At 41.1% G+C, this 22,110-nt stretch overlaps 1 protein-coding gene across 1 annotated transcript in view; it reads left to right on the top strand.

The window, feature by feature from the left end:
* Positions 1 to 22,110, top strand: part of Ints4 (integrator complex subunit 4) — a 61,916-nt gene that overhangs the window by 18,650 nt on the left and 21,156 nt on the right. The window contains exons 9-15 of the mRNA XM_031387422.1: positions 4,639 to 4,710; positions 6,312 to 6,486; positions 8,126 to 8,331; positions 12,226 to 12,368; positions 16,906 to 17,021; positions 18,735 to 18,868; positions 20,053 to 20,210. Of these exons, the coding sequence (XP_031243282.1) occupies positions 4,639 to 4,710; positions 6,312 to 6,486; positions 8,126 to 8,331; positions 12,226 to 12,368; positions 16,906 to 17,021; positions 18,735 to 18,868; positions 20,053 to 20,210 (1,004 nt within the window). The remainder of the gene's footprint in view (positions 1 to 4,638; positions 4,711 to 6,311; positions 6,487 to 8,125; positions 8,332 to 12,225; positions 12,369 to 16,905; positions 17,022 to 18,734; positions 18,869 to 20,052; positions 20,211 to 22,110) is intronic.

Below are 22,110 nucleotides of genomic sequence, written 5' to 3' on the forward strand. Positions count from 1 at the left end.
TATATATATATATATAATTATAATAATACAGTCACCACATTGAACTTAGGGTCTATCTGGGATATGATCTTTTTAGTGTGGAAGGGTCTTCAGAGTATATTGAATTCCTCTTATACTTTTAAGGATTAGACTACATTTAAGTCTTTATTCTTAGAAGTTGCAGCTTTTTAAGACTCTTTGTTGTTGTGCTTCCAAGTGTGTCAAGCACTGGTGTCCCTCGGGGTAAAGGCAGATGCCCTAGTTAGTTAGTGGCAGTTTACATCTGATACGTTGTCCATCTTTGTTGGTGTTTTGCTGTCTTTCATTCTCCTAATTAGATAGATGCTAGAAGACTTAAGCTAGAAAAAAAGACTAAGTACATGGACCAGAGATGACTCAGCAGGTAAAAACACTTGTCACACAAGCCGTGTGACCTCAGTTTAGTCCTGGAACTGTGTAGGTGGAAAGGGAGAACTGACTTCCACAAGTGCCGTCTGGCTAGCTCATGGGCGTACATGCACACACATGCTACACACATACACATAATAACAATAGAGTTTTTGAAAGCAGTGTTTGCTCTGGAAGCACGTTTGACCCCGTTAACTATCTTTTTTCAGAGACAGTTTATAAAGCTCTCCGATTACAGTTTGAGTTCAATGGAAGTAGTATGCAGTTGGGGAGGTATACTTTTATTTATTTATTTATTTTTGGAGACAGGGTTTTTCTTTGTAGTCCTGACTATGCTGGAACTAGCTCTGTAGACCACGCTAGCCTCCAGCTTACAGAGATCTGCCTGCCTCTGACTCCAGAGTGCTGGGATTAAAGGTGTGTTCCATTACCACCCAACTTAAGTACATCTTTTATCCATTGATTCATCATCATGTTCTATCCCAATGATATTACCTAAATCTACCCCTTCTCTTCTCCCTTTCTGCTGAGCCCATACTAATGTAAGCACCACTATGCTCTTGACATCTGTGAGTTTAAAATGGGAAGTCAGCTATTATTAGTGACACTGAAAATGTATTACAAGTGATCTAAAATTTCTTGACACTCGACATGAAAAACTCCTCTTGTGTGCTACTATTAGAGTGCAGCTGAGAGCACTGAAGAAGGGTATTGGGAAGTGTGGACAGACAGACTTACTAAGAAGTCATTAGAAAGTTTCTTTGTCAGGGAAAATGTTCTTCAAATCCAAGTAATGCTGGTGATAAACCTCAGAGAAAGTTAGAGATCTCACCAATGTGATGGTGCATGCTTGTAATTCCAGCTTTGTGGAGTCAGAGGCAGGAGGACCACTGCAGTTAGAGGTCAGTCTACTTTTATGTAGTAAGTTCTAGGCCAGACAGGGAAGAAAGATCCACGCCTGTGTGAGCATTTCAGTGTTTGTTAACATAGGAGTCACAGAAGTCCTTAGGTATAAGCTGTATGAACATCTAAGGCTTACTTTCGTAGACTCCTGTGCTGTCATTTTTGCTTTCATTTGACTGTCTGGTCTGTTCACCACATTGCTTCAGGATGAGCTTTATGAGATTCAAATCTATTTTCTCCTTTATTTGAAACAGGTAAACTATGTAATTTCAGCTTCAGTTTCTCACATTAAAAGTGGATATTACTGGGGCTTGAGAAATGGCTCAGTGGTTAACAGTACTTACTGGTTTTAGAGAGTCCAAGTTTGATTCCCAGCATCCACCATAGCACACAACTGTCTGCAGCTCTAGTTTCAGAGGACACCCTCTTCTGACCTCCAGAAGCAAAACATCTATGCACATAAAAGAAATTAAAATTTAAAATAAAAAGACATTGTTAAGTTACATTTTAGTTAGGCTACAAAAGTAAGCCTTAGATGTGATGATTCATACCTGTAATCCTAGCACGAGAGGATTCAAAGGGACTGCCAGGCAGCGTTAGTTCAGGGTCAGCTTGGCCTGTATTAGTGAGTTCCAGGTTATCTTTAGCTAATTGAAAAGTGAAACCCTATCTCAAAAGAAAAAGAAATGAAAATAAATAAAAGCAAGAAATAAAGTTACACTGGCAGTGGTGGCGCATATCTTTAGTCCCAGCACTGGGGAGGCAGAGACAGATCTCTGAGTTCAAGACCAGGCTGGTCTTTGTGGTGAGTTCCAGGACAAGGCTACACAGAGAAACCCTGTCTTGAAAAACCAAAAAAAAAAAAAAAAAAAAAAAAAAAAAAGAAAAGAAAGAAAAAAAAGAAATAAAGTTACATTCTTTATGGAATTAGTAGGGGAGTTAACTTTTAACAGGAAGTAAACATTTTGTACACTGTTGATCTTGTTTAGTGGTGGGTCTTATTGTTTGTGAAATTTTGTTGTGTTTCCTTATTTAATTTGTTTGTTTGCTTGTTTACTGACTTCATTTATTTTGAGACATAGTCTTATTATGTATCCCTGGTTAGACTAGAACTTGCTCTGTAGACCAGGCTGGCCTTGAACTCACAGAGATCTGCCTCCTTTTGCCTCCTTAGTGCTGGACTAATGGCATACACTACCATACCCAACTGTTTTAAGTGTTTATTTTTAATTTTTATTTTTTTACGTTTTGTTTTTGTTTGTTTCAAGACAGGATCTCACTATGTAGCCTTGGCTGTCCTGGAACTTGCTCAGTAAACCTTGCCTCAGAACTATCTGCCTACATCTGCCTCCTTAGTGCTAGGATTAAAGGTGTGTACCACCAACCCCTGGCTGTATTTTAGACTTAAAATAAAGAAGGAAAATGAAAAACAAAACAACTTTATGTATGTGACCATGTTTGTGGTCAGAAGAGGACTCTAGTTTGTTGATGAACATACATAATTACATAATGAGATTGTGTCTCAAAATTAATAAATAAATCAGCCCATCAATAAACAAACAAACAAATAACAAAATATCACAAAAAATAAACGAGATCTACTGAATCTAGTTACAAGTGGCCGTGAGATACCATGTTGGTGCTGGGAACCAGGCTCTGGTCCTCTGCGTGGGTAGCAAGTGCTCTTAACTGATGAGCCATCTCTCCAGCCATCCTCTGTGGCCCTGCCTTAAATGAAATGTTTTATAGTGGTTATCTAATACTTTTTTATTAGGCAGACTCCTTATTCCTGATTAACAAGAGTTTTTATTTAGAGTATGATCCCTGTCTTTCATACCTGACCTATATTCTGTTCATAAAGCCACTTAGTCCTTTCCACGTGGCATGTTCTCTTCACGTGTATGCACTCTGATTTCCCATTCTTCAGCCAGAGGTATCTTAACCTGTGCTTCATGCTACTTATTCTCTTAGTTTCTGTAGCATCCTTTTTAAATGTATATTGTAACCTTTCATACCTTAATGAAATTGTCTTGGCCTTTTTACTTTGTATTACTGCTCCTTATAACTGTAAGCATATAATTGAATTGTTGATATGTAAATGCTTATTTTAATACATGAGGGTATAAATAAAGAGATAAAATGAATGGAAAGAATAGATTAAGAAGGAATGGCCTGTTGGGAGGTGGAAACATGAATGTTAGAAGTTCAAGACCAGACTCAGCTGGAGAGTGAGGTCTAGCCTGGTATATATGAGACCTTGACATCCCATCCCCACCCCTCCCAAAACAAAAAGGAAGGAAGGAATGGAAAAGGATGATGATGATGACCTCAGTTTTTATTTCAGCTCTGGATTTTGTTACCTAATATTTTATATTCCCCCATGCATAAAATAGGACTAATGGTGGTTTTAACTTCATAGTGCTCTACTGAGAGTTAAGTGGGTTGATATATCTCAGAATAGTATATATGGAGCAGAGTAAGTTCTACCTGTGAGAGGTATTTCTTCTACAATAGTTGGTATTTTTAGTTTAATAATATATCCCTGATGATTTAGAATTTACAGATATCTTAGCTATCAAGAATGTTGAAGAGAGTCCTTAAAGGTGTGATAAAGATTCTGAAGTTGATGGCGTGGGGCGGGACTTCGCAAGTGGGGTGGGGAAAGCCTTAGTCATCTTTAAGGGGCTGGCCACTGGGAGTTTGACTATGCTCCAGTGTGTATATGGGCAATGCAAATTGGACTTGGTGTGGTTTTTTGTTGTTTTTTTTTTTTTTTTTTTTAGTGGGGGGGTGAGGCACAGGGTGGGAATATGGACTTGTGAGGAATGGGAAGCGAGTGTGATCAGGGTGCATTGTTTGAAGTTCCTAAATAATTAATAAAAATATTTTATGTTGGGGGAAAAAGAGAGAGGATATAATACACCTCAAAATAGTTGTTTCAAGAACTACCTGAAACCAACAGGATTCACTGCTTAACTTCCATGAAGAAACTAAGTCCCTCATGCTGCTTAAAAGAGGCTTTCACACACTGAGCCACACAGATAGGGTGGCCTTCAATCTGTAGCTATACATACATGTGTGCGTGTGCTCTGGGTGTGTGGTTTTCATAAGCTGTTTCTCATGCTGGCTTGGAATTACATAATGGCAACTGTCTTTGAATACCTTTGGCTCCAGTAAACAACCTCTTCCCCATATTTCTGTAAGTAATCCCAACAAAGTTCATTGCTTTAACAGCTACAACAAAAAGAGTAATGTTACCTTTATGCATTTACTTTTAAACTTGAGTGTTAAGGTGATGCTTGAATCACAGAAGTTGTTTAATATACTCTGAATTCTCTCTTTTTACAGGGCTCTATGGAGCAAGTTAGTTCTCATTTCTTGGAGCAGACTCTTGACAAGAAGCTGATGTCAGATCTCAGGGTAACTTGCTTGACTTCTTTGTTTAAACTGGGTTTCTATAGTCAACATCAGTATAGCTATATGTTGGGCTATGTTGATTTAATTTAACAGTCCCTATGTTTGTTACATTAATGTAGGTTATTAGATTACATTTTAATTCAAAATTATAGTAACTTGAACCAAATTACAAGCTACATCATGAATTTCATTCTGTAATAAAATACTTTGCAAAGGTTGTAATAAACAAGAGGTAGGATTTACTTTCTGTTCCTTATAAACTACGACAATGTGGTATTTTGTGTGACATGTGACATGGTAGAACTCCTTTTTAGTACAGCTCCCATTGACAAGTGAGTGGAAGAGTGAACCCCCTTGTCAGGACAGTGACAGTAATGAGCTGCTTCTGGGGAGTGCCTTAGTCATTGACTGTGACGCTCTTTCAGGTGGTTGGCAAGATGAAGTATGACCTAAAGGCATGTGTGTACATGATCAGTACCTAGTTTTTAAATATAAGTTTGTAACAGTTACTGACTTTTTTATAAACATAGGAGGAAATAGCTTACTTATATAGTCCCAGTAGCTTTAGCAATTTTGGTATCTACTGTAGCGTTTTAAATGTGTGTTTTAAACACCGAGCCGTAAGTATATACTCAGTGTCTTTAGTGACTGTATACATTGTTAGGGGCATGTGCTCTCACCCTTTAGCCTTTTCACTGTGCTAGGCTTGTAGATTCTTCTGACTTTTCACCACTGTAAATCAGGGAAAGGATAATATCTTAGTGTCCTTTGAGACCTTTTCTTTTTTGAATTATTCCATAAGATAAATCCTACAGAATGGTTCTGGAGAATTAGAGGAGATGAGCAACACTGGTTTCCAGGACACATTATAAGGTGCGGGCTGTGATGTGGGACGTGACCCACATCCTTGTAGACTCTGATACTTTGATCCATTGATGCTTCTGAAATGACCATCCATGAACCATGGGCTCATTTCTAAGGTGATTAAGAATTACTGTGTGAAGCAGAGTGGCAGTTATAAATTTATGGTGAGAACCATACCTGTCAAGTGTGCTGGGTGTCTACCGACTAGAAGGCTGAGTATTGTTGCTGTTGACAGACAATGTTTTCATTCCTTCCTTTTTTTTTTTTTTTTTTTTGAGACAGGGTTTCCCTAGCTGTCCTGCAACTCTATTTGTAGATGAGGCTGGCCTCAAACCCAGAGAGATCCACCTGCCTCTGCCTCCCAAGCACTGGGGTTAAAGGTGTGCATCACCATCACTGGCAAGACAGTGTTTTCTAATGAGACTGGAAAATTATTGGTTGTAGAGTGGGTATATTTTCCGTTGAGACAGTATTTGAAGAGGCACTGCTCTTGTGTGCCTCTCAGGATCTCCTTTTCCTATGCTTAATGGCAAGCATAGCCACCTGTCCAATCTACACTGTCTAGGTTACTGGAAGCTATTAAAGACTTGTGAACCCTTTGTCTCATTTTAAGTTGGATTTGCATTTCTCTGCTCTGAACTGTGAGTTGTCTTCAAGAGCAGTTTGTTGCTTACTTGTTCTCTGTTTTAGTCACACCTTAGTGTTCTCTTGCAAGTAGTAATTATTGTCATCTTCTACAGAGGAAACGCACCGCACATGAGCGTGCCAAGGAACTTTACAGTTCAGGGGAGTTTTCCAGTGGCAGGAAATGGGGAGATGATGCTCCCAAGGAAGAAATAGATACAGGGGCCGTGAACTTGATAGAGTCAGGAGCCTGTGGAGCCTTTGTTCATGGGTTGGAAGATGAGATGTATGGTAAGTATGGCTTGGTAATATCAGCAGTACCCATATACTTTGCTTTGTGTGCATATCTGCCCTTGCCAGATGACTCAGCAGGTAGAGATACTAACTGCACAAGTCTGGAGCCCTGAGCACTGAGGCCTGAGATCTCCAGAACCCACATAAAAGGTAGGAGAGAGAGCTGACTCTAGCATTGTCCTTTACCTCTACACGGGTGCCATGGCCCTTGTGTCTCTCTTACACTCATATCACACATGCAAATAAAATTTATAAAGTGCATCTTTTTGTTTAGCCTTGCAGTGACTGTGTAAAGTACCTACTGTGAAGGAGAGGCTAAGGTCCAAAAAGAATAATACAGTGGTTAAGTTCACATTCCAGCATTTCTGTAAAGTGGAGGTGATGATAATAAGCATTTTCTGAGCTGTAAAAATTAAATGAGATTCTGTACACATAAAGTATTTGGCATGATACATTATCTATTTATAGTAAGCACTTAGTAATAAAAAGTCATATTAATAATACTAATTTAGTTACTCAGATAACAAGATTTAAATTCAAGTGTTTGTGACCAGAAAGTCTTTCTTCTATCTTCCTTTGGCCTTTGTGTATGTGTTGTGTAATATTATCTGTCTGTCTGTTTAATGGAGTCTTACTGTATATCCCTGGCTGGCCTAGAACTTGCTATATAGACTAGGTCAGTCTTGAACTCAGAGATGTCCCTGCCTCTACCTCCTCAGTGCTGGGGTTGCAGGTGTGTTTCAATCCTTGCAAGCTTCTCTGGTTCCTCATGTGCTGTATGATGCTGAGTTTTTCTGCAGTGTCCCTCTGAACCCTCTCCCCATTGTGTTCTGCTGTGAGAAGTATCTTCCCATTTCGCTCTTTCTTCTTCCTTTCCCCTTCTCTTTGTGATGTTTTCAACCTAGAAAAGTTCAGTAGAGAGTTGAGGTTGTAGCTAGGTTGGCCTGTTCCTTCCTAGCAGGCATGGCATGAATTGGTGAAGAGATCTCTGCAGCTTGCTCTGAGACCTGTCCTCGTAGGAGCAGCATGCTCCTTAGGCACACATAGTGTGATGATGCTAGCCTGTGATTGCTGGTGTGGGGCTGGTGTTTTTTCTTCCCTTATTGACTTTGAGGCAAGTAAATTCAGTCCTCCAAATCTTTGTTCAGTCTTGATAGTAGTAAGTTATTTAGCACCTGACATTTAAATATATTTTCGTGTAGTTAGATACTGAAATAAGACAACACCATTTTCAAGAAATTCGCTAAATTCAGGCAGCTGTGTTACTTTATCACATTCATGTGGATAAGATGAGAGACTTGCTGGGCAGTGGTGGGACACGCCTTTAATCCCAGAGCTTGGGAAGCAGAGGCAGGCGGATTTCTGAGTTTGAGGCCAGCCTGGTCTACAGAGTGAGTTCCAGGACAGCCGGGGCTACATAGAGAAACCCTGTCTAGAAAAACCAAAAAAAAAAGAAAAACAATGAGGGACTTAGCCCATGGGACAATAGGCCCATATTAAGCATCAGTGTAATGGGAACAGGAAGGAGATGCTCCAGGGAGAATCTGTAGACTGAGAGAAGAGTAGAGAATGAAAATGGCCCAAATGAGTAGTGTTCAGTTTGATTTGTGTTTTTATTTTGTTTTTCATATTTCAGAGGTTCGAATCGCTGCTGTGGAGGCACTGTGTATGCTTGCCCAGTCTTCGCCTGCTTTTGCTGAAAAGTGCCTTGACTTCCTAGTCGACATGTTCAATGATGAAATTGAGGAGGTGCGTCTACAGTCCATACACACCATGAGAAAAATCTCTAACAATATCACCCTCCGAGAAGATCAGCTTGACACTGTTCTGGCTGTGTTAGAGGTGAGTGTTTCTAGCTGCTAATTCATTTCTTCATCAAATGCCTATGAGGCTGTCTCCCATTAAAACCAGGAATTATTTTGAGCACTGGTCAGTACGTCAGATAGCACAGTTCTGCCATCTTACCCTCTTCTTCCCCAAAGTGAAGCTGGATATTAGTGGGAAATATGAATAAGCTTGCTGTGGCTGTGACAAGGGAAGGGAGTAGAAAGAATGTCTAACTTGAGCGGGCTGAGTCAAGGAGACTCACATGCTGTGAGAACACTGGGGAATGGAGACATAAGGAGGCATTCATCGACTAGGTAGAGAGGAAGCAAGCGGTGCGAGTGGGTTCTAAAGGACCAGAGGCTAGAAAGCACAAGACACCCAGCTCAGAGGTGTTCATACTGGTGGTAGCATACAGTTGAAGATCTGAGGGAGGGGAAGTGCCTGTAAATAAAATAGCAGATACCTACTGAAGAATTCTTTTCCACCTTCCTTTTTATCCAGTTTAGCTGCTGCAGCAGGAAAGGTCTTGGATTTCAGTTATTTCCATATGGTTTTCCAGAGAAATAATTTGTCTGAGGTCATAGTCAATTAAGTAGTTGCTTTGGGTCATGCAGAGTCTCACTTCCTAGGCTGTAGAACACGTGTTCTTGGTTATTTTCTGAAATGTCTGGATCTACTTGCAGGTACTGATGTTGGCTTCTCACTGTTAATAAATGGAATCTGGTTTCAGCCCCTCACCTACACCCATCAAAGGGAGAATCAATTTGATACCTCACTATTAGCATAATTATTTCAGATTCCTACCGCATTCTTTTTTTTTCTTAAGATGAACAATTTTCTTTTTTTTTTTTAATTATTTATTTATCTTTTGTGTGCATTGGTGTTTTACCTGCATGTATGTCTGTGTGAGGGTGTCAGATCCCCAGGAACTGGAGGCATAGTTGCGAGCTGCCATGTGGTGCTGATAATTGAATCAGGTCCTCTGAAAGAGCATCCAGTAGCCAGTGCTCTTAAGCACTGAGCCAACTTTCTAGCAGCACCCCCTCCTGCATTCTCCATAAAACAGAGTGCTTTTAATGGGTCCCTATCACTTTTCCTGAGTTCCGTAGCACTTCTTTTAAAAATTTTCCTGAATTCACATCTTAATTTGTAAATAAATTTGTGATTCTAAGAAGGCATATATATATATGCTGTGTGTCATGTTTGTCATGGGTAGTCTCTCTCCTTTTTAGTTTCTTTTTGTTTTCTAGACAGTGCCTCACACTGAGTAGATCTCACTGTATCCTAGGCTGACCTTGAACCCAAGACCGTCCTCCTCCTTCAGCCTTCCCAGTGATGGAATTATAAACTTGAGCCATCTGCCTGTCATTTTAGTTTTCTGTATCATGGTTCCTGACCTTGCTGTGTCGTCATGCCTTTTCTTACTGCTTTGCCTTCCCTGTCGTTTCCCCTCTGCTTAGAAAACTGCCACTGTTCACTCAGTGGATTCTGTTTGTCACCACAGTACATAAGCTGTATATATTCCACTCAGACATTCCAAGTATTCACACATACAAACCATTTTCCACTCTGCTGATCACAGCTCCCTTACATTTACTATGTTACTACCTTTGCTTTGAACCTTAGCCAACTGATCCTTCCAGCTGGAATTTCTTTTTTGGACCATGCTGGCATACTGTCCTACTGAAAGAATTTGTTTATTCATCAAGTACTGTCAGTGCATTGGAAATATTGTGTCAAAAACAGATACCCATTCTCATTGAGCATAATTATAGTCTCAAGAAAGGTAACAGTTTCAAATGGTGACAGGTCCTGTACATAAGCTAAACTGTCTAGACATGTGCAAGACATTATGATTCGTCATCCAGTTAGTCATGCTGCTTAAAGGACAGCAGCTATGCCTATGAAGACAGGTAAAAAAACTGTCCCTGGAAAGGCTAAGGGTCCACACAGTAAGAAGTTCTTCAGTTCAGTTTGCAGCTTAGTGAGATAATGGAGGTCTCAGAAGTAGAAGTCAGGGGACAAGTGACTTGTAGGCCACCAAATCTTCTAAGCTTTATGGAACATTGTTTGAGGATTTTGTTGAGAGAAGTTGACATGGCCTTGTCTGTCTTTCAGCATTTCTCATTCTTGAAACCTTTTTGAAATGTATATCAGATTGTTCTATTCTGTCAATCACTTGGTGCATATGAAATGCCAGTCTTATATGCCTCCTCTTTGTTTTTCTTCTTTTATCACATCTACCAGGTTTGTCTGTTTTATCCACCTGATGAGATCATTAACTCTATAAATAGTCACTGTGTGATGACTTCTATTATGTTCTTCTCGGGCTCAATCGACTGACTTAGTCATTGTGAATGTTTAGTCAGTATTTCCTAAACACAAATCTGTGCAGGTTAACTATATAACTGCCATTATATAGTACTTAGGAAACACATATATTGAAATTGTTTTCTTGCTAGTTTGACCATTATTTCTCCAGGACATCACTATAGCTTCCATGGTCAGCAGTGAAGATTCGCTCATACAGGAAGCGTCATCTTGTGGTTAAGTTGGCAGGGTTTGGAGGCAGACAGATCTGAGGAAGCTGTCAGTCCTTTCTTTTCTATCTGCCATGTGCCAGGCACTGCTGTAGGAAAGGCTATTATAGTGAGCGACAGCCATGATCTTGCTCTCATGAACCTTACAGTCTAATGGGAGTTAGAAATAGTTATAAGAAAGGCACAGTAGTAAAATGAAATAAGCACACAACATGAGTGAGATACCATAAGCATCTGTCAAGGGAGCCTGGTTCTTTACGGTTAGGAAGTACAACAGTCAGGTCTAAAGAATCTAAAGTTGAACTCAAACGAGAAAGAACTAGGACTAGTGTGGCAAGAATTGCCCACAGTGTGAGGCAGACAGACATTGTAGGCAGAAGAGCAGAGATTAGGTCTGTTGTGAGTGGGAATCTGGCACATTTGTAATTTTTATTCTAAGACCAAAGAAGGCTATGTGTCAGGAAGACAAATGACTAAAGTGTGCTGTGACATTGTGCTGGAGGGCGTGGGGAGCTCATGCAGTCCATATCTCATTTGTTGGTGTGTCTGGTTACACAGACTTCCATGCTGTTTTTAAGCATTCTACTCTAAGACCTTTATGGTTTTTTGATCCTTTTGATTATAAAATACTCAACTCATCCTAGTGGCCTTTGACTTTTTTAAAGCTGTTTCCCTCCTTTTGTGTGTGTGTGTGTGTCTTGTTATATATTTAAGCTGCCCTCAACTTGTAATCCTTCTGCCTCTGCTTCTGAAGTGCTGGGACTACAAGTGTGTGAGACCACAGCAGCACAGCCTGCTCTTTTCATAGTTGTAAACCACTGATATCATGGACATTGAGGTAAAAGTTTCAGACACAGGGAAAAAGGAAGGTTAAAGAGCAAAAGGAGATGGGCATGGTGGGACAGAGCTGTAATCCCAGTGCTTGGGAAGTGGAGGCCGGAGGGTCGGGAATTCAGGGCCGTCCTCATGTCCTCAGCTACATAGTTCAAGTTGAACTTGGACTGCTTAAGACCCTGCATCAAAAATACCAGAGAGAAGCCAGGTGAGGTGGTGCTTTCCTTTAATTCAAAGCTAGCCTTGTCTACATAGCAAACTCTGGGCCAACCAAGGCTATACATACTGAATGAAACCTTGTCTCAAAAAATAAATAAACAAAATAAATAAAAACAGGAAGAGGAAAAGGATAGAAGGAGGCATGACCCCTTCTTAGGTCAATAAAATGAGGTATTTCCAGGAATTTTAGCCAGCAGATTTCTAAATATTTTATTCATATGTACACCCTAAATGGAAAAGTAGTCATGAAGAAGGGGATGGTGTATGGAACATGAGTTGCTAATTATTACCTTTCTTTTTTTCTCTTCTGAAAAAGGATTCATCCAGGGATATTAGAGAGGCTCTTCATGAACTCTTATGCTGTACTAATGTCTCAACAAAAGAAGGGATTCATCTTGCACTGGTGGAGCTACTGAAAAACCTAACCAAGTACCCTACTGACAGGGACTCCATATGGAAGTAAGGACACTCACCTCATCACTAAGTCTCGTCAAAAGAAACTGTACAGCAGTTATTTGGTGGACCATCCTAGACTAGGTGTAGCTCTCAGTTTCACCTTTAATGTAGAACCTGGGCTAAATCCCTTTCCAAACTCTTAAGGATCAGATTCCTAAAATGAACATCGCATATTAGATTAGGTGTTCCCACCTATCTACCTCATAAATCCCATGTACTCGTCATGTATGGACTGTCACGTCTTAGGATTTGAGAGATCAGTCTTAGGTTTTCCTTTTCTCATAAAGTGCCTTTGTCTCTTCCACACTGTACAGCATTATAACCATCATCATTGAGTTTCCAGGTAGAGCGAGCATCTGGTTTACAGGTAGGAAATCTCATTCAGTTTTCCACCCAGTCACCATCAGCTTTACTGACTTCAGCCAGACTATTAATATTGTTTATGAACCTCTATTTGAAGATCTACCTGTATACATATAATATAAACTATGTGTTTTAGTATTTTACATATTTCAGTGACTTTATCTGATAAAGTCATTCCAAAAGGGAAAAGAAAAATCATGTTAAAAGAAAAACTGTTAAGCTGGGGAGTGGTGACACACACCCTCAATCCCAGCATAGGCAGCCAGTGGATCTTTGAGCTCAAGGCTACGCTGGTTTACAGAGCAGTTTCAGGACAGCAAGGACTACACTGAGAAACCATGTCTTAAAAAACAAAACAAAAAAGGCCGGGCAGTGGTGGCACATGCCTTTTATCTCAGCACTTGGGAGGCAGAGGCAGGTGGATTTCTGAGTTCAAGGCCAGTCTGGTCTACAGAGTGAGTTCCAGAACAGCTGGGGCTACACAGAGAAACCCTATCTCAAAAAAACAAAACAAAAAAAGAAAACCCAAAACTATTAGTAAAATGCCTGTGGGTTAAAGGCTTTGGAAGATATGTGCACATACATATCTGTGTACACATACCCCTGAGGATGTCAGTGTTGAGATAGATAATATGGATCTTTTGCTTTGCCATGTGGTAGGCAGGCAGTCTCCCATGCAAGCCATATCCCCTGCTCCTTGTCAGATACAAGCTAAAAACTGCCTGTGGAGTCTTGTTCTAGATCACAATTTTAAAAATTCCATTTATTTATTTATTGTTTGCGTGGGCGTGTATGTATGTATGCATGCATGCATGCATGCACGCACAATGGTGCATATGTGGAGGCCAAAGGACAGCTTGTAGGAGTCAGTTCTCTTCTTCCACAATGTAGGTCCTGGGGTTTGAACTTGGGTGTTACTCTTGACAGTGAGTTCCTTAACCACGGAGCTATTTCACTGGTCATAGATCACTTTTTTGTTTGTTTGTTTGTTTGTTTGTTTGTTTTGAGACAGGGTTTCTCTGTGTAGCCTTGACTGTCCTGGAACTCACTCTGTAGACCAGGCTGGCTTCGAACTCAGAAATCCGCCGTCTCTGCCTCCCAAGTGCTGGGATTAAAGGTGTGTGCCACCACTGCCCGGCCATAGATCACATTTTTGATACCTATTTTTCTGTTTTGCTATTTCTCCATGTTTGTGTAATCTATTTCAGCTCAGCTCAACATATATTTGTTGGTTGTCTTTAAGGAACACTGTTGGTCATTTGGGGTGTGATATATAATGGTGGCTCACAGCTCTTTCAGTAAGTATAGAGACACAAAGGACTAATTCTCCTTTCATCAAAGGTGTGATTGTAAAACTTTGTAGGTGCCGAAGAGCTAGCTCAGCAGTTAAGAGCACTTGCTGTTCTTCCATAGACCTGCCTTCTATTTGCAGTACTCCCATGGTGGCTCTCTCCAGTTCTAGGGTGTCTGAGGTCCTCTTGTGGCCTCTAAGGTCCCTGCCTGCATGTGGTGCACAGCCTTACATGTAGACAAAACACCCATACACATGAAACCAAAATTGGATTTTGAAAGTAAAATATAAAAATAAAAAGTATTAATGGTTGTTTGATGTTCTGTAATGTATGTGTACATATACATACATACATACATACTTAACACATACACACTGTTGTTTCAATTGGGTGATTGTAGGTATAAAAGAAAATAGGAGAAAAAGTCTTATCCTTATAGTGCTTTAAAATATTTTGAAGTTACTTATTTTAGTAATCACTTAAGCCTTTTCATTCTGTAGAAATATTAAAAGAGAATATGACAAAAGGAATAAAGGAACAGTCAGAAGTGTGTTCTTAAATTGTTATATTAAGTGCAAAGATGTAGAAGTGGTTATTTGGGGTGTTTGTTTGTTTGTTTGTTTGAGACAGGGTTTCTCTGTAGCCTTGGCTGGCATGGAACTTGCTGTGTAAACCAGGCTAGTCTCAAACTCATATAGTTACATCTTCCTCTGCCTTCCAAGTGGTGGGATTGGAGGATGTTCTGTTTCTATATCTAGTTCTTTCCTGAGTGTTCACTGAACAATTGCTATAATTCCATCCCTGTGTTAGGTGCTGTGATAGGAGATTTACAAATGGCTTCGCTTGGGCTGGAGAGATGGCTCAGTGGTTTTTTTTTTTTTTTTTTAGGTTATTTATTTTATGTGTAGGAGGATTTTGTCTACATGTGTGTATACGTATCTTGTGTGTTTTTGGTGCCCAAGGAGGTCAGAAGAGGGTGTCAGATCCCTTGGAACCAAAGTTATAGATGGTTGTGAGCCACAGTGTGGGTGCTGGTAGTCAAAACCAGATCTTTTGTAAGATAGATGCTCTTAACTAAGGCTGCTCCTTGTGCTTTCTCTCTTCTATTGGTCTGTCTCTGAAGTCCTATCAGCTGCACCCGCTATCTGATCTGTGAAAAGTGTCGCATTCAACTTCTTACTTCCTACAGTGCTGGTTACTTCTGCCTCAGCTGGCTAATAAGAGCAGACTTTAACACATTTCTCCGTGTGTGAAGGGAGGTGTGAGGTGTGTGTGTGTGTGTGTGTGTGTGTGTGTGTGTGTGTGTGTGTGTGTGTGAATGTTGGGTAGCTTTCTCTGTGTTGCTTTCCACTGTAATTTGTTTTATGTGTGTGGGTGTTTTGCCTGCATGTATGATTGTGTACCACTTGCTTGGCTGATACCCTTGGAGACCAGAAAACAGTCTTAAAACCCTTGGAACCGGAATCACAGACTGTAAGGCACCATGTAGGTGCTGGAATTAAACCCTGCATCACCTGGAAGAGCAGCCAGTGCTCCTAACCAGTGAGCCATTCTCTTCAGGCCTTTTATTTGTTGAGACCGGGTCTCTCACAGATTTCAGAGCTTGTTACTTGGACTATTTGGCCAACAGGTTCCCAGGAATCAGCCCATTTCAGTGGAGTGCTGGGCTTGCAGGCACAAACTGTCCAGTTTTGTGTTCTGGTGTTTGCTTGTGTTTCTGTCCACAGGCTTCAAGCTCTTTACCACCTCTTCAGCCCCTTTTTGTAATTCATTGGAGCCAAGCTATTTACACTTCTAAACCAGAATTTAAGAAACAAAATTGCGTCGGTTGTGTAGCTTTGTAAAGCTTGGGAAAGCCCTTGTTTTTACTATAATAGCTAATTATTACTGAGTTCTAACTAACAACACTCTTAAGTACTTTTTTTTTCCTCATTTAAATCCTACTTTATAAACAACCTGCTCAGGGTTACAAAGTTTCAGGACATCCCCGAGGATATCAATTTTGTTATTTTGACTACAAGTTTAAAAAAAAAAATCTGGTTCAAATCATCTTAAATAATAAACCTAATTTTTACTTAACAATGCATGATAAATTTGTTTTAGGATTGACCAGCTTGTCAGGGTGAGAGTCCTGTTTGATGACTTCACTTGGCTTTTCTCCTCATAGCTGCAAGATGGTAGCTTCATAAGATAGCATGTGAAGACCCAAAGGAAAGGATGCTCCCTTCATGCATTTCTTTTTATGTACTTAGAAAGTCATTACTGAGCAGCTCCCAGCATCCTTCTCTTGCTCCATTTACCAGAATTGAGTTACTTGACTGCTAGCAAGCTAGCTGCTGGAGATGATGTGAATGCTGGGGTGGGTTGAAGCAGTAGCAAAGCAGCCTTGGGCCAGCCTTCCTTCCTCAGCAGCTTACTGTTTTCCTGGTACCTGGGGAATCAGTTTTCTTGGCAAGGAAGGTGGAGGAACTGGCTGTTGTTAAGCAACCAGTAATCTGGGGCCTGGAGAGGTGCCTCAGTGGTATGAGCTCTGACTGCCCTTCCAGAGGTCCTGAGTTCAATTCCCAGCAACCACAGGGTAGCTCTCAACCATCTGTAATGAGATCTGATACCCCCTTCTGGTGTGTCTGAAGACAGCTACTGTGAACTTACATCAAACAAACATACAAACAAAAAACCAGCCAGTAATCTGCATTTGAGCTCTTCTAATATCATGATAGCCATTTCTAGATGAATTAGCTGAGTTCCTGAATAATTGGATGACTTACCTGAAGTGGTAGTGTCGTAGAAAGCGGATAATTCCGAGTTTCCATACCAAATCAGTATGGAAACTGATCTAGTTCCTGCACTTGTTAATTTACTGACGCGGTTCCTCTTTGTTTCAGGTGCTTGAAGTTCCTGGGCAGCCGGCACCCGACCCTGGTGCTTCCTTTGGTGCCAGAGCTCCTGAGCACTCACCCATTTTTTGATACTGCTGAACCAGACATGGATGATCCAGCGTGTATCCTCTCTGTTTAGTTCAGATGGGTACTGCTGTCTTAGCATAGAGCAGCGTGTTCTTCAGTGCTCTGAATTTTACTTAAAAGTGTTTTCTTTTGGTGCTGCAGTATGTCAGGGACTCTGGTGCTGTTTCCAGCTTTCATTGTTTTCATAGTAGTTCATCTTTGCTGTTTAATAGCAACAGATATTACTACCTTTTATTTACCACTTCATACATTGCACATATTCGTTGTATATTTTGTACAATTTATTATTACTTGACATACAACCTTGGGAGGAGAAGGAGGGAGGAAAAGGATTTTTATTTATTTATTTATTTTTAGACAAAATTGATTTTTAAATAACTCAGAAAAATTATATCTGCAGCCAGATGTATGCTGTACACCTCTGGGCTGCTGCAGAAGTTTGAGGCAAGCCTGGCATACATCTAAGATACATTGTGAAACTGGTTTTTGTTTGTTTAGTTTTTAAGATTGGGGTAGGAGAAGAGTGTTGTCTCCCGGTTGGTGCTCTAGGACTGGGACGAACAATTATCTGTGGGAGCAAGCAGTTAGTAAGGAAAGACACAGACGCCAGGTAGAAGTGATAAGAGAGAGCTTTACTGTAATTCACTCAGTATTTATAGTTAGGCTTGGGAACCAGACCCAGAGGAATTCGACACTTGCCCATATAACATAAACAGGAGAGAATCCATTAACACCAGACCAGAAGGAGATCTTGAAAGGAAGATCCGGTAAACCTTTTAACATAAGTATAAGACTTGCTAAGTCTATGATCTAAGGAGCAGCAGTCAGGACTCCTTCACACAGCAGGTGCTCAACTCCAGCTTGCAGCCTGTGGGGGCTGCTTACAGAACCAAGTCACTCCCAAGCAACAAGGTTGGGGGACGGAGTCCACAGAAGAGGCTGTAAATGTAGCTTAGTGGTAGAAGGCTTGGATGGGCTTGAATAATATAGGCAAGGCTCTTCCTCCTCCTCCTCCACCACAACAAAGAAAGAAACAAAGCTCAAAAAGATGTGCCTTTAAAGCTTGAAATGTCTGATTTTTAAAGCTGATGTACTTTCCTGTATCTTACACCATGTTTCCTCTGACCTGTAGCCTGAAGGAGTTGCTACCCAGGGGTAGTGCATACTCGCTGCCTCTAGTTAGACTTCAGTGGGTTTTGGTTTTCTCGTGGAGCATGACATGGTACTGGATTGCTTTCCAACAGTGGAACTACACTCACACCAGTACATCCTCACACTCCCTAGGTTCCTCTTGCTCCATATGCAAGATGCATATGAGCAAGATCCAGAGGCAGCATGAGTTTTAGGGATCATTATTCAAACATAATCATCCAAGCATGTGAATACAAGGAGACCATTGCATTCCCCCTTAGTCCTGTTTACCCTCACAGTGTGTTGGGTTTATTTATTAGTTCAGGCAGGGTATTATGTAGCCCACTTTGCCCTTGAGCCTGACTTCCTGATCCTCCTGAGTGCTATTACCTGAGGTTACAGGCATGCCCAGTGGTTCTGAGGATTGCACCCAGGGCTGCTTACATGTCAGGCAGATGCTCAACAACTGGGCTCCAGCTTGATTTTGCGGTGTTGTGATTATTGGCAAATTGTGGTTCTTTAATGGAAACTTTGGAAACTGGAAGCGAGATGACAGGTTATATAGGCAAACCTTCATCTTTTATATTCTAAGTTCACTTAACCCACTCACATATCAGACATTGCAGTTTTAGTTCTTATCTTCAATGCTGCCAAAACCTGCCCTACAATGCCAGCGCTGTTCTCAGACCACACCCTCAGGCACTATGCCTACCTCCGAGACAGCCTTTCTCACCTTGTTCCTGCCTTGAGGGTATGTTGAATTTTGGTGCTCTGTGGTTATGTGGAATAGCACTACCATTCTTTTTTTATCTTGGGCTTTGTTATTCTGTACTTCAGACATTTTTATTTTGACAAGGTCTCACTGTGTAGTCTAGGCTGGCTTTGAACTTGCAATCCATTTGCCTCGGTCTCCACAGTACTCGGATTGCAGTAGTGCTGCTGTGCTTCACTTCCTGTGCTCCAGCTTCTGTGGTTGAGTTCCCCCACCATATTCCTCCTTCCTTCCTGCCTTTCTTCCCTCTCTCCTTTCTCTCTCCTTGTGCTGAATATACAGTCAAGGACACCTGCCTATCAATTTGTACCAGTGTGTCTTAGTTATATAATGTTAGAGAAGAAAAAAATGAATCTTTAACAATAGATTACATTTTATACTAAAGGTAAATTTGTGATATTTATTTCTTTACATTTATTTAGTTTGTGTCTATGTGTAGAGGGGGTGTGTATGTACTGTGGCATGCGTGTGGATGGAGGTCAGCTAGTGGGAGTCAGTTCTCTCCCATGTGCTTGTGTCTGTGCATGTGGGTACATGATGCCAAGGCACATACATATGTGCAGGTCAGAAGACATGTTTTGGGAGTTGCCTCTCTCCTACCATGTAGGTTTCAGGGACAAATTCAAGTCCTCAGGCTCAATGGTGAGTTTCTTTACTTGATGAACCATCTCACTGGCCCTCTACCTCTTTCTTAAATAGTAACTTCTTCTGACAATTAAAATAGGATTACAATTACCCTCATATAAAATATTTTATAGCATGCTTCCTAAACTTATTTGGAAATAAATTTATCAATCTCTCTTTAAATGAAACACAAGTTTTAAAAATAAATGTAACACACAGATTACCTCTTAGTTCTATTCCTATGCTCAGCAACAGAAATACAGTATATTCTCTTTTTTCCTACCATATTATTGGGTGGGTCATGTTAGCATTCTCATTTATATTTGTGCCTGCCTTTCTAGCCTTTTTCCTTGTATTCCTCCCCTCCTGCCCATCTCTTTCTCTCTCTCTCTCCCTCTCCCTCTCCACCCCCCCCCGTGTGTGTGTGTGTGTGTGTGTGTGTGTGTGTGTGTGTGTGTGTGAGAGAGAGAGAGAGAGAGAGAGAGCACATAAATTGAGCCACAGTATTTGCTGATATTGTTGTTCCACTATTTTCTTAGTTACCAGGGAGAAAACTGGTGTCCTCTGCTGTCCCCTCTAACATCACCCCTCATGAAGATCCTTCCCAGCAGTTCCTGCAGCAGAGCCTTGAAAGGGTGTATAGTGTCCAGCACCTGGACCCTCAGGGTGCCCAGGAGCTGCTGGAATTCACCATCAGGTAAGCAGTCTTTGTCTGCTTCTGCAGAGAGCTACAATTTTCTCATGCTCAGCCTGGTTGCTTTGAATTCCTCTCATTTCTGATTGCTGCCCTTTACCCTTGAGATTGTAGTAGGTTATTATTTTTTGATGTTGTTTGTATTCATGAGTCAGAGAGTAGTACAAATAGAAATAGTTACAAAGAGCACACGTCTTTAGTCCCAGCACTTGGGAGGCCGAGGCAGGTGTATCTCTGTGAGTTCAAAGCCACCCTGGTTTACAGAGCAAGTTCAAGAACAGTCAAGGCTACACTGAGAACCCTATCTCAGGGAAAGAAAACAAACCAGAAAGTTAGAAAGATACTTTGATCCTTTCTTTCTTGTGTATTAGTTAGATGAGGGACATAGTGCAGAGGAACAATGGTTTAGTAAGACAACAAATTCACCATCCCTTAGCCTCACAGGGCTGAGGTCATCATAGGTCCATGCTCATGTTTCCTGCCTCTGTCACTATTTTCCATTATATGGACCATGTTGTCCAGCCGACCTTTTCCAGGAAGTTTGCTGACACTTTTGTATACTATGGGCCAGCCATAGTTCTGGGAGCCAGGATTCACTGCTCTTGGTTGTCGTCTGAAGTGGGCTTCAGTTCTGTTTTTCTTTTCTCCTTCTCCATGATGGTGTGCAGTTTTGGAGGCCACTAGAAGAGGCTTCTGGCACCAAGCCCAGGAAAATAAGCTTTGATTCCGGATTCATTCCCATCTAATTAAGCATCTAGGGCTTGTCCTTGATGATTTATCCTGTTGGCACTAAAGCAAATGTAGAATGCATAAACACAAGCCAACTTGTTTAGCTTCTTTAGCTGTGGCACTGTTAGCAGGTCTCAGTAAACACCTGCTGGGCTGCATTGTCTTCATGAGCTGATGTCTATATATACCTCTCTCTCTCTCTCTCTCTCTCTCTCTCTCTCTCTCTCTCTCTCTCTCTCTCTCTCTCTCTCTCTCTCTGTGTGTGTGTGTGTGTGTGTGTGTGTGTGTGCTCCCGCTACATCCCCCGTGTGGAGATAAAAGCCTAACATGCAGGAATTGGTTCTTTCTTTCTACTCTTTGGGCCTTGGGGATTGAATTCAAGTCATCTGGCAGTTGTTCTTACAGGCTTTGATCTGGCAAGACCTCTGTTCTAGTGTCCTGGGCATTATGTTTCTGGCTTGAGTGCATTCACAGGAGAGTAATCAAGACAGTAGGGAAACATGGGAAGGGAAGCAGTGGAACAATAGCTACTGAGGGCCCATTCTGCTTTATCGACATTGCGAGACTTGTCAGGACCAGAATGTGAATGTAGCTAGTGTGACACTGAAGTTCCTGTTGTGTGATATGCAGTAGTGTCAGATTAGAGCAGATGATCCTATGGTTTGGCCTGATGGAGATGCGTGGTTGGCAAAGTGCTTGCAATAGGACCTGGACTCGGTGCCTGGAACCATATAACAAGGCTGGGTGTTGCCTCTAAGCCCAGTGTGGGTGATGTGTACACTGTCAGATCCCTAGGTCTTGTTGATCAGCCAATCAAACCTTACTGGTGAGCTCTGGGCCAAAGATGGACTGTCTCAACACAGCTGGATGGTGCTGAGGATGACTGACACCCACAGTGGTTCTCTGGCCACTGTGCATGTGCATATATACAAACATGTGTGAACATGAAAAAGTGATGAGCCCTAAAATTCTTCAAAAATTACCTTTTTTTGAGACAGAGTTTCTCTACATACTCCTAACTGTCCTACAGCTTATTTTGTAGACCAGGCTGGCCTTGAACTTACAGAGATCTACCTGCCTCTGCATCCCAAATTCTACCATTTTTATAGTTGTTAAAAAGTAAGTATTAGTTGGAGCTTTATGTACACCCAGGGCCACATATTCGTTGCTAATG

Source organism: Mastomys coucha, unplaced genomic scaffold (assembly GCF_008632895.1).
Source record: "Mastomys coucha isolate ucsf_1 unplaced genomic scaffold, UCSF_Mcou_1 pScaffold21, whole genome shotgun sequence".
NCBI classification, from domain to species: domain Eukaryota; kingdom Metazoa; phylum Chordata; class Mammalia; order Rodentia; family Muridae; genus Mastomys; species Mastomys coucha.